This window comes from Erinaceus europaeus, chromosome X (assembly GCF_950295315.1).
Source record: "Erinaceus europaeus chromosome X, mEriEur2.1, whole genome shotgun sequence".
NCBI lineage: Eukaryota > Metazoa > Chordata > Mammalia > Eulipotyphla > Erinaceidae > Erinaceus > Erinaceus europaeus.
In genome coordinates this window covers 22,031,499-22,043,744 of record NC_080185.1, presented here as the reverse complement: position 1 = coordinate 22,043,744, position 12,246 = coordinate 22,031,499, and the positions used below count along the sequence as shown (strand labels likewise).

Below are 12,246 nucleotides of genomic sequence, written 5' to 3'. Positions count from 1 at the left end.
GTACCCTATTAAACCAGAAGGCAAAACATTTTGTTGAGATACTGAGGTTTCTGTACCGTGCCCCTTAGCACATTGGATTTAGTTCAGCAATTTTCTGAAGGAAGAAGCTTGTTTAAAGAATGACGTGTCTTTTGTAATAGGCATAGGAAGAAAGTCAAGCTACCACTTTGGAAAATATACTAACACTGAGGTCTCCCAGTCACATTTCTTTTATTTATAGTTTGTTTTAATGACAGAGATACAAAGAGAGAAAGGCCAAAGCACTGCTCAGCTCTGGCTTATGGGGATTCTGGGAATTGAACATGGGACCTTAGAGTCTCTGGCATGAAAAGTCTTTTGGTATATGACCATTACGTTGTCTCTCATATTACTAATATTACTAATCTGTAAAGGACTATTACATATTACTAATCTGTAAAGGTCATTTTACTAATCTGTAAAGGACTATTGGACCTTAGGATAACAGGAGGTGCCTCCTTGATTAAAAAACTGAAATCTTTGTTATAAAGTGGATTTATTTTTTTAAAAAATTGGAGTCAGGCGGTAGCGCAGCGGGTTAAACGCAGGTGGCGCAAAGTGCAAGGACCGGCATAAGGATCCCGGTTTGAGCCCCCCGGATCCCCACCTGCAGGGGAGTCGCTTCACAGGCGGTGAAGCAGGTCTGTAGGTGTCTATCTTTCTCTCCCCCTCTCTGTCTTCCCCTCCTCTCTCCATTTCTCTCTGTCCTATCCAACAACAACGACATCAATAACAACAACAATAAAACAAGGGCAACAAAAGGGAATAAATAAATAGTTTTAAAAAATTAGAAGTGTAGTGATGGTGACTTACCTCCATCTATCAGAATCTACAGTCACACATATGTGACTTTTGCATATAAGCCACTGGCTATGGTCCCCAGGACCCCTAATGTGTAGTCACTCCCCAGTTAATACCATCAATAGGTTCTTGAGAACTGCAACGCTTAGTGAAACAACATGTATTGAAACCAGAAACCTGGTCCTCAGATAACACGATTGTGTTCTGCGTCAGCTAAGGCTTCCTTTTCTTCACCAGCGTTATCATGGCACAGTGCAACTTGAGGACCAACTGTATTTGAAAACTTGATTGTGATAGGGAAACCTCATCTATATCTGCACTGTGAAGATTCAGTCAGCCAAAGAGCCACCCCAGACAACTAGTCCTGGACAAAGATGGGTGGGCAGGGACATATGTCATAATGATATGTGTCCCATGTTTTATTTTTTAATTTTTTAAAATTTTTTATTAAGAAAGGATTAATGAACAAAAACATAAGGTAGGAGGGGTACAACTCCACACAATTCCCACCACCCAATCCCCATAACCCACCCCCTCCCATGATAGCTTTCCCATTCTCTAGCCCTCTGGGAGCATGGACCCAGGGTCATTGAGGGTTGCAGAAGGTACAAGGTCTGGCTTCTGTAATTGCTTCCCCGCTGAACATGGGCGTTGACTGGTTGGTCCATACTCCCAGTCTGCCTCTCTCTTTCCCTAGTAGGGTATGTCTCTGGGGAAGCTGAGCTCCAGGACACATTGGTGGGGTCTTCAATCCAGGGAAGCCTAGCCAGCATCCTGGTGGCATCTGGAACCTGGTGATTGAAAAGAGAGTTAACATATGAAGCCAAACAATTTGTTGAGCAATCATGGATCCCAAGCTTGGAATAGTGGAGAGGAAGTGTTAGGGAGGTACTCACTGCAAACTCTAGTGTACTTCTGCTTTCAGGTATATATTTTGCAGTAGTTTATGGATACGTGTGCACATAAGCTCTCTCTCACAGAAACTGGTGTATATCTAGATTATGGGACTTTGTTAGAAAGTGAACTACCTGAGATGAAATTAGAGTGTACTATAAAAGGAAAGGTCTCACCCGAGTAATGAAGCTGAAGGGTTGTCATTCCACACGTGAAGTCTCTGGATACAGCCTGAGGTGAAGCCTGTTGAGGTGGCAATCGTTGCGTTGGTTAGGTTGTGGTCGGCGGATGCAATATTATTTGATATGGATTGGGAGAGGCATACGGGAAAGTGAGCCCTATCCAAGGGTTCCAGGACTGGGGGAAGTAGGGGCTCTATAGTGGAGATGTGAGGTTCCTGCTGTCTTAGGGTTCAAAAAGACAATCGATAGTTAATGTTATCATCACATTATTTGTTAATTGGGTTAACTTTGAAAAGTCCCTTTGTTATGGTTTGCTGTACAGTGTCCCATGTTTTATTTAAGGATTGATTACATGCTCTTTCCCAAAGAAGAGAAACAGATCAAGATCAACAGATGTGGAAGTCTCACAAGGTTAAAGACTTCACATTTTATGTAGTTACCAGTTGCAGAGGGTACCAGAATATTCTCTAAGAGCTAAATGCCAAAGTAGTTATAACCATGTAAAATTCAAGAGAGTCCTATAGAAATAAAGTACATCTTTGCTTTTCTCTGTTCTCTTATTTCTCCCATCCCAAGTACTAACAAGGCTCGACCCTACTTAGCTTCCGAGATCAGACAAGATTGGGCGTGTTCAGTGTGGTGTGGCCGTAGACTATTCTTTCTTTCTTTCTTTCTTTCTTTTCTTTTTTTTTATTTAAGAAAGGATTAATTAACAAAACCATAGGGTAGGAGGGGTACAACTCCACACAATTCCCACCACCCAATCTCCATATCCCACCCCCTCCCCTGATAGCTTTCCCATTCTCTATCCCTCTGGGAGCATGGACCCAGGGTCATTGAGGGTTGCAGAAGGTGGAAGGTCTGGCTTCTGTCATTGCTTCCCCGCTGAACATGGGCGTTGACTGGTGGGTCCATACTCCCAGTCTGCTTCTCTCTTTCCCTAGTAGGGTGGGTCTCTGGGGAAGCTGAGCTCCAGGACACATTGGTGGGGTCTTCAGTCTAGGGAAGCCTGGCCAGCATCCTGATGACATCTGGAACCTGGTGACTGAAAAGAGAGTAAACATACGAAGCGAAACAAATTGTTGAGCAATATTCTCTTATTTCTAACAAAGGGAAAGAAAGGCAAGTACAAAGTCTTTTGTGATTTCTTGAATTCAGAACTTGATTGTGGCACATATTCTTTTGTGGGGCCCACAGACCAGGTCATTTGCTGTGTTTCAGGAATCTCTAAGGTCTTGCCATTTATGAGCAGTTTTCTTAAAGTTGTTAGCCTCTCGGAAGAGAGATTGTAACAAAGTATTATGCTTTTGAAGCCATTTTCTGCGAAGTTTTGACACAGCAACTATCAAGTCAGTAGGAAAACATTACTCAAACTTCATCCCAAGCACACTGTGTGGAGGTCTAAAATTGCCCTGGACCAAATAAATAATCGTAAAGCTAGATAAGCTAATTTGGGTCACCCACAGTTCCACTTAATTGTTATTTCTTTCAAAAAAAAAAGTACTAAAGTTCATGAATCTGACATCAACATTGTTAACATGCTTTAAGTATTTATTCCCAGCTTATTTACTTATTAGGCAATAAATCCAACATTCCTAGAAGTGTCTGTTTTATCTTGGCAAATAAGTGTAATATCTCTCTCTCTCTCTCTCTCTCTCTCTCTCTCTCTCCTAGAGTCAACTGTGAAATCAGTTTTGAAAGGATATGCCCTTAGCAAAATCTGCCCTTCTCTGTTGCAGACTTCCTGGGTTTTAGTGTGAAGTGTTGGGAAATAAAAGGGGGCCTTGGGTTTTGCATACTCAAGAAGGGGGGGGACAGAAAAATTCCTCAAATGAGGAGTCAAAAACACCAAGAGATGGAAGTCTCCTTGGCAGGGCCATGAACTTGGGCTTCATTCATGTAGTTTCTTCTTGCTTGGTTTAAGACCCTAGACCATAGGAATGATAGTGTGGTGAACAACTTCACTGACTGACTCCACGTTCCAGCTCTAGTTCTTTGGTGTTCTTTGGTGAGCCATCATCTGGATGCCTCAAAACTCTGAGCAAGTCATGCTCAGAACACAGAAAGTAACCAGTGGAGAACTTGGCTTTGGCAACATAAAGGTCTGAAAATATGTGGTTTTAAAGTTTGAATGACTTGGCAGGTAAGATCTGTGTGGTACTGAAGTACATAGTGGAGTTTTCCTTCTCTCCCAAACCTCTAGACAGAATTTACTGTTTGCTAGTGTGACTTTCTTTTCTTGTGATGTTATTTTAAGGTTACAGACGACATTGTAACTTATGTACATTTCTGTCACAAGGCTAGGACTCAAATATCATGAGGTATGGGGCCCTTTCCTTCGATGGGATCCTGTCTGGAATTTTGTAATACACAACTATTTGAAATTCATTTTTTTGTTTCTTTGAAAGGCATCAAAAGAGAGTGATTAGTCTCAAGTTTATTTTTAACAGAGACTTAAGTAAGGGAGAATGAGGGTTTTTTTGTTTTGTTTTGTTTCAAATATGGTCCAGGAAGATAGTTTCTAAAGAAGCAAAGTAGCTGCGGTTAGTAGCCATACAGGAAGCCAATGCTGTCTAATCTTACAAATGGTTATTTCCTGCCAAGTGGCATTTAGAAGTCACTGATCATCCAATTTTCTGGCTTTCACTGTTACTGGAGATTCATTTTTTTTTAAATTTTTTATTTAAGAAAGGATTAGTGAACAAAAGCATAAGGTAGGAGGGGTACAACTCCACACAATTCCCACCACCCAATCCCCATAACCCACCCTCTCCCATGATAGCCTTCCCATTCTCTAGTTTTCTCTATTCAGTTCCTAGCTTAAAAAAAGAAAAGTCAGTCATTATTGAATGCACAGGCCCAATATGGAAAAGACAAGGATTTTGTGTGACCGCTGAGAAAGAAACAGGAATGACTCAAGGAGAGTGATTTTCCATATACAATCTCTGTGACGGGTACATATTTTTTTTCAGACACACAGAGGCTAGAAGCAACAGCTGCCTTCTGCGAACAGGTGTGGCTCAGGGAGGTAGACCCTGGTTTCATTGTGTCTTTACTTTGTGTTTCTATTTTAATTATTTAACAGTACATCCTGGGGTTCTTTTGGGGGGTGGGTTGTACAGGAATGCCATTTTCTGGTCTTGCTGACCCTCCTGAACAGAGAGGGACACAAGTATCCATAGCAGCTGTCTTTGCACAAGAATGTTGCTCACGTGTTGCAGTGCTCAGGTCTGCAGAGAATAAGGGTTCTGTCTGGGAGGCAGAAGGAACCGGAGCTGGCCCAGAACATTCTGCTGGCCAGTGTCCTGGTGCCCTTTGTTTGGGAGCTGGTCACACAGGAAGGGACCTGGTTCTGAGTAAGAGTCGACCTAGGCGGCTCAGAGATGCAGGGTGTGGTTTCCTTAGCTCACTCTCTGCTGTTTGGTTGCCTGTGGCAACAGGAGGCAAACAACTTGGACATGTGTTTGTATAAAAAAAATTAAAAAACTGGGAATGGGACCCAGAGTGGGAGTTTGGGGCCATTTCGTTAGTGGAAGAGCTGTGGTGAGTACCAGGCAACTGCTTATTTCTTTTCCCTCGTTCTTTCTCTCTGAATTATACTTGGGGTGCTTAGAGAAAATAGCCTCAATTGCAGTTTTTCCTTAGCCAGTGAAATGATTCTCTACTGATCATTGGGAGTTTTATGGTTTTGATTTTTTTTTGCGGGGGAGGGGATAAATTAGCATCTGTTTAAAGAAGTGGAAAGGGAATAGAGAATCATACTTGCTACCTCTCTGGTGACATGTGGTCTTGGGTGGGGAAATGACAGCAGAGTTTATGTGAAGTCTGGAAAAGACGCTCTTGATGTCATGAATTTAACACTTTTTTAAAGGTTCTTTTTTCCCCCCCTCTCCACCCTGAATAATATAGAATGCTCACCGCTTTAAATACTGAAATCTCAAGACAGCAGCACTTTGTGGAATTCTCTGTCCCTTGCTTACTTGAACAAGAGTTGGGAAGGGAGGGGGGCTTGATTTTTGGCATAGAATCACAAGACCACACGTCCGTGTGATGAGTGAGTCACAGTTGCAAGGGCTTGTCGGCTCCCGGGGGGGGGGGGGGGAATGCCGGTTTTAATGGATTCTCTGGTGCATGATTGCCCAGGGCTCAGCAGTCAGTACATAGACAGAATCTTTCAGGATCTTTCCTGGAGTTTAAAAGTCGTCTGTTTGCTAAGTTTATCTGTGTGTGTGTGTGTGTGTCTGCGTGTCTGCGTGTCTGCGTGTCTGTGTATGTGTGTTTCGCTTTATTGGGGGCTTAATTACGGTATAGTTGGGGACTTACACTACAGTTGTTGACACAGGGGCACCATTTCTCATCTCCTTGTGATAGGTATCTGTGGAAAACTCACACCTTCAACTTATGTCTTTTTCCATCATCCAAGTACAGATATTTTATCTTATTTTTTATATGTATTCATTTATTCCCTTTTGTTGCCCTTGTATTGTTGTAGTTACTGTTGTTATTGATGTCGTCGTTGTTGGATAGGACAGAGAGAAATCGAGAGAGGAAGTGAAGACAGAGAGGGGTGAGAAAGACAGACACTTGCAGACCTGCTTCATTGCCTGTGAAGCGACACCCCTGCAGGTGGGGAACCGGGGGCTGGAAGTGGGATCCTTACGCCGGTCCTTGTGCTTTGTGCCATGTGCGCTTAACCCGCTGCGCTACCGCCCAACTCCCATTCTATCTTATTTTATATTTATTTATTTATTTATTTGTTCATTTCTGCCACCAGGGTTATTGCCGGGGCTCGGTGCCTGCACAATGAATCCATTTCTCACTGTGCCCCTCCCTTTTCTTTTTCAGTTTTCTTCCCATTATTTGATAGGACACAGAGACATTCAGAATAGTGGGGGGATGATAGAGAGGGAGAAAAAGACACTTACAGACCTGCCTCTCACCACGCCTGAAGCGCCCCCCCCCCATTGCAAGTGGAGGGCTGGTCCTTGCACGTGGTAAGGTATACGCTCAACCAGGTGCACCACCGACCAGCACCTAAGGTGCAGATCTGTTAATCCAGTGAGTAGAGTTGGCTCCGAGGCCTAACATAGCACAGTGCCAGCAGTCTGATGTGGTTCAGATGAGTGAAACTGCAGAGGAGTGGAAAGTGACGGTGCCTTCCACCCCAGAAGTTGCAGAAAAAGAGCCTGCAAGAAGTGTCAGCTGCCCGTGTGTCGCACCAAACCAGGCCACCCATGCCGTGGTGTGCGGCTGTTCCCCGGGAGCCTGCTAGCCTTGCCCTCGCTCACTTGCTCGGCCTGCTTGTCCCCACAGGTCCTTCCAGATACAAGGTGGGCACCATGTCGGAGAAGTTCAATTGCTTCTACTGCAGGGACAACCTGCAGGGGAAGAAGTATGTGGAGAAGGATGGCCACCACTGCTGCCTGAAGTGCTTTGACAAGTTCTGTGCCAACACCTGTGCTGAGTGCCGCAAGCCCATTGGTGCTGACTCCAAGGTGGGTTGGGGGGGGGGAATAGACCCTGGATGGGGGTGGGGGATGGAGACAGAAACCTGGGCCCCGACCAGGCTCCAGGCTCAGTGTCCCTCTCCATCTAGTCCAGGACTCACACCGGGTACCTTGGACACTTCCTGGACTGGAGCGTCACAGTTTTTCTGCCTCCCCACAGTGTCACCCCTTATTGATGGGAACACTCCCCTGGTGGGCAGCCCAGGGTGGGACTCACTGAGTCATAACAGCAGCCCCCACCCCCAGCTCCCTGTTCCACCCCCCTCACCTTTGCCTGTTGTCCTCTGTTGTGTTCTAGGAGGTACACTATAAGAACCGCTTTTGGCACGACTCCTGTTTCCACTGCTTCAAGTGCCACCATCCTTTGGCCAGTGAGACGTTTGTGGCCAAGGACAGCAAGATCCTGTGCAACAAGTGTGCCACTCGGGTGGATTCCCCCAAGTGCAAGGGCTGCTTCAAGGCAATAGTAGCAGGTACTGCCCACGCTCTCTTCCCGGGCAGCCAGGGAGGAGGCCTGAGGGCGGAGAGGGCCATGGCAGGGCTTGCAGCCGCCTCTAGATGTCCTTAGATGTCAGCGTATATCTGCACGCATACCTGACTCCGTGGAGGTCTGCGTACACATATATGCTAGCACACACGCACACACTCTCGGAGCTAACGCACGCTGACGAGAACTGTCTGTGGCAGGAGAAAGGAGTGAAAAGTATGTAGCACTTTCTGACTTGGGTGGAGTAAGTGATCACAGCATGCTTCTTCCTCAGGGTGCCTGGTCACTCCGGGTCACCGCTGTGTCTCTCCATCTGGTGGGGAGTGGGGACCTGGACTCAAGCATTTAGTCCTAAAGCACACTCCCCCCGCACCCCCCTTCAAGGAAACGGGCGGGTGCCCCCAGGAGGAAGGCATGATCGAGATCTGTCCTCACCCCACCCCCCCACCGGAGAGGCAGGGCCCCAGGCAGCATGTGCCCCACCCAGACCCAGGGGGATCTTTAGGGGCCCTACTGGTGGGGCCATCTTCTGGCATCCCCCCCCTCCCCTGCAGGTGATGAGAACGTGGAGTACAAGGGCACTGTGTGGCACAAAGACTGCTTCACCTGCAGCAACTGCAAGCAAGTCATCGGGACTGGGAGCTTCTTCCCCCGGGGGGAGGACTTCTACTGCGTGACTTGCCACGAGACCAAGTTTGCCAAGCAGTGCGTGAAGTGCAACAAGGTACGTAGCCGAGGGCACTCCACGTTTCCAGGAGCCTTAGACAGCCTGCAGAGCACTTTTCACACACACTATCCCATTCCATCGTCAGGGCGGCCCTGCAACGCAGGAGTTATTATTCCCGAGTTACAGGTGAGGAAAAGGGGCTGGCAGAGCCAGCCAGCCCGGGCACCACCCTTCTGCCAGGGGCAGGCCCGTTCCAGCTCTTGAGGCCTGTCCCCACACCCTTATGGCTGGCTGACCTCGCTTGGGGGTCTGCCTCGTCTGAGCCTCAGGTCCTCACCTGCAACTCGGGGATAATAACCACCCCTGCCTCCCATGGCCGTCGTGGCGGTTAAATGAGATACTGTTATACCAAAGCGCCCAGCACAGTGCCTGGCACATGGTAGGCATTCAACAAAATGGTTGTTGAATCTGAATCCGGTGCTACACTCCCTGGTCTAGGCCATCACCTCTGGAGGAATCACTTACCAGGATCAGCCCTGGCATGCCGAGTGCTTTGTGTGTGTTACCTGCTCTAAGAAGCTGGCTGGGCAGCGTTTCACCGCTGTGGAGGACCAGTATTACTGCGTGGATTGCTACAAGAACTTTGTGGCCAAGAAGTGTGCTGGATGCAAGAACCCCATCACTGGTAGGCTAAAGAGTCCTTGCTAAGTCGGCCAGGCTAGGTTTTTGCGCATGGTAATAACCATCTCTCATTTTCCTACGGTGTCCGTGTCATCCACAAAGGCCCCAGAGAATGAATGCCCTCCTCCTCCCACCCCACATAGTCTGGATTCGCTGTCCCAGCTGTTCCCCCGACCTCCCCTCCCCCCCAAGGCCAGGTTAGCCTTCGCACTACAGAACACTTCCTGACAACCGCTGACTAACTTCTGCTGCCACTGGAGTTCACCGGCCTGAGTGGGGAAGGCACTTCGCCAGGGACTGGGGGGAGGGGGGAGGGGGGAGGGCAGGAGGGGGAGGAGGGAGGGAGGAGAGGGTGGGAGTGCAAAGAGGGGAGGCTGGAGAGCTGGAGACTGGGGAACCCCTCTCCACATAAAGGAGGACTAGTGTAGGGGTGCCTGCGGGCTGTATTGGGGTGCAATCACTTCATTTGCTCATCTCGCGGCTGGTCCACCACATGCCCCGGGTCCCCCCATCCCCCTCCCCCTCACCTCCACCTGTTCCCATCGCCCCCCGAAGCCTTGAAATGTCCATTTGAGAAGACTTTTGCCATCCTCAGGGAAAAGGACTGTGTCAAGAGTGAGCCACCCAGTGTCTAAAGCTAGGAAGCCCCCAGTGTGCCACGGGAAACGCTTGCCTCTCACCCTGTTTCCCAGCGCCAACCTCCGGGGCAGGCATCCGGGTGGAGAGAGGACTTGTCCCTCATGGGTGGTGGTTCTTTATAGAAAAAATCGAAGCTTAGCAGCTCCTCGAGGCCCGGTAAGTGCACACCCTGCAAACGGTCCAAGTTTGCCTCCTGGTGGCCACTTTGATGCCACGGCCCTGACCTAAATCAAAGTACCTGGTTATGTTGGGCGGTCGGTGCGGCGCAGGGTAGGGTGAGAGCGGTGGCCAGGGGAATGTGGGCTCCTTGACTCGAGGGGGAGCCCTTGACTGAACTCGGGCATCTCCTCAGGTCCATGAGAGCCGCAGCAGGGTCGCGTCGGCGGCGGTGTGGGGGACAGTGCACGATGCCAGGGGTGGGACCTCAAGCCGGGCACTTGTTGTGGACAAGGCAGTGGCGGCGGCAGCGGCTGGCCTGGCACCTGTACCCACTCAGCTGTCCCTTCTGTTCTCTTCTGCTCTCTCCCCAGGGTTTGGTAAAGGCTCCAGTGTGGTGGCCTATGAAGGACAATCCTGGCACGACTACTGCTTCCACTGCAAAAAATGCTCCATGAACCTGGCAAACAAGCGTTTCGTGTTCCACGCGGAGCAAGTGTACTGCCCCGACTGTGCCAAAAAGCTGTAGATGAACAACCCCATCCTGTAAAATGGAATCTGAGTCTCAATCTTTTGTGCTCTCGCTCTCTGCCCTTGCACCATCCCTAGGGACAGAGGGATCCTACACCCCCTCCAAGTTGCTACCCCTGTCTTCTCCATTTTACAGCACTACTCGCCCCCAGCTCGGGGCACCCAGCGATCAGAGTAGGCCTTAGTGCAGAATTCCTTTTCTCCATAGCTGCGGTCAGATGGCCACCATGTAGCTAGACTGACTGCATGTTTATCATAGAGCAGAAAAGTGCTAACCAAGTAGCCGCTTAGTGATGTATGCAAGAAGCTTCAGAAACCATAGAGACCCCCCCATGCACACCCCCCACCCCAATCCCAAACACTGTGTCACCAGGACACACACACACACACACACACACACACACACACACACACACAAGTTGCAGCGGCTGCTCCAACTTGGCTGCTCACCCTTGTTCTGTGAGCAGAGAACTTCCGGAAATGCATGGTTTAACTTCCTCTTTGGAATTTTCCTTCTGTTCTTCTATGCTTTCAAAGGACTAACCTGAACTTCCCGGAGTCTGACATTTTGAACTTAGCTGTACTTCTCAACTGATCTCCTCCCGATCCCTTACTAACTTTTGATTGGCCCGAGTGGTGTGTTTTTCTGAGTGTCCCCCTCTCATGAGTGGGACTTGCAGGTGATTTGGAAAGTAGAGGCAGAGCTAGGAAAACGAGCCTGCTTCCAAGGAACAGCGCCGCAGCCGACGCTTCTGGAAGCTTTGACAGAACTAACTCAGCTCTCTCCTTTTTCTTCTTTGTTTTGTTGGTGGTTTTTTATTTCTTTTTTTTTAATTGATGGCATTTTAATTTGTTTTAATTCATAGCAATGTAGTTTATGGGTTTGGAAACTTGCATGAAAATATTTTAGCCTCACCCCCTGCCTAAGGTTCCTGCAGTTTTAAGCTTCACCTGCAGAAGTCAGCTGAACATTCTAGAAGGCTGGCTACACAGGCGCCAGGACCATCACTGACACGGATGTGATATTTCCAGACAGTGACAAGCTGAATCCCATGTAACACAATAGCTGTCTTATTATCCGTGTATACTTAGAAGCCCGCCAAGTCCCTTGCTCCTCCAGAGCTTAGCTGGCTCTCTGGAGGGCTGGGGGGGGGGCACTGCCCGTAGATGGAAGCCTTGACCACACAGCGCTTACGTGAGATGCAGGATCACCTATTTGCTATATTCTATGACGCTGTTATATGACATAGTACAATGAGATATCAGAGTAACCTGTAATGACAATACACCATTCTCGTAGGAGTGGTTAGCCCAACTGACACCCGATTTCTACATGTTGTCATTAGCTATTATCATCTTAACGTTTCAGTGTATCTTTACAGAAATAAAGCAGCATATAAATAGCCTGTCTCCTGTCTTTTCATTCTGCCCTGCCAACAACCCAAAGATCTGAATGTATTTGTTCTGTTCCTCAAAGACTGAACCGAGTTCCGTTTGAATGCATGGACCATGGGAATTAAACCACATACCCCTCCTCTCCAACAGCACTCTAATCCACCTGAATACACCACAAACCCTCAGAGTTTGGTGCTCTGTCACCCAAAGAACATTTATCAGATTCCCCCATCCCAGCTCCAAACGGACAGCGTAGGTTTTCTTTGGGCAGGATGAAATGCTAGGTAA

At 48.1% G+C, this 12,246-nt stretch overlaps 1 protein-coding gene across 6 annotated transcripts in view; it reads left to right on the top strand.

Annotated features, from left to right (window-relative positions):
- Positions 1-11,966, top strand: part of FHL1 (four and a half LIM domains 1) — a 93,265-nt gene extending 81,299 nt beyond the window's left edge. For 2 of the 6 annotated variants that reach the window (XM_016193151.2, XM_060182817.1), the window contains 6 exons: positions 7,209-7,390; positions 7,701-7,875; positions 8,444-8,613; positions 9,055-9,241; positions 9,833-10,032; positions 10,407-11,966. In XM_016193151.2, the coding sequence (XP_016048637.2) occupies positions 7,235-7,390; positions 7,701-7,875; positions 8,444-8,613; positions 9,055-9,241; positions 9,833-10,032; positions 10,407-10,490 (972 nt within the window). In that variant the 5' untranslated portion in view covers positions 7,209-7,234 and the 3' untranslated portion in view covers positions 10,491-11,966. Of the gene's footprint in view, positions 1-4,869; positions 4,924-5,414; positions 5,439-7,208; positions 7,391-7,700; positions 7,876-8,443; positions 8,614-9,054; positions 9,242-9,832; positions 10,033-10,406 lie in introns of those variants that run through there. The other 4 variants (XM_060182816.1, XM_060182818.1, XM_060182819.1 and 1 more) reach the window with 4 other exon arrangements.
- The last annotated feature ends 280 nt before the right edge of the window (positions 11,967-12,246 follow it).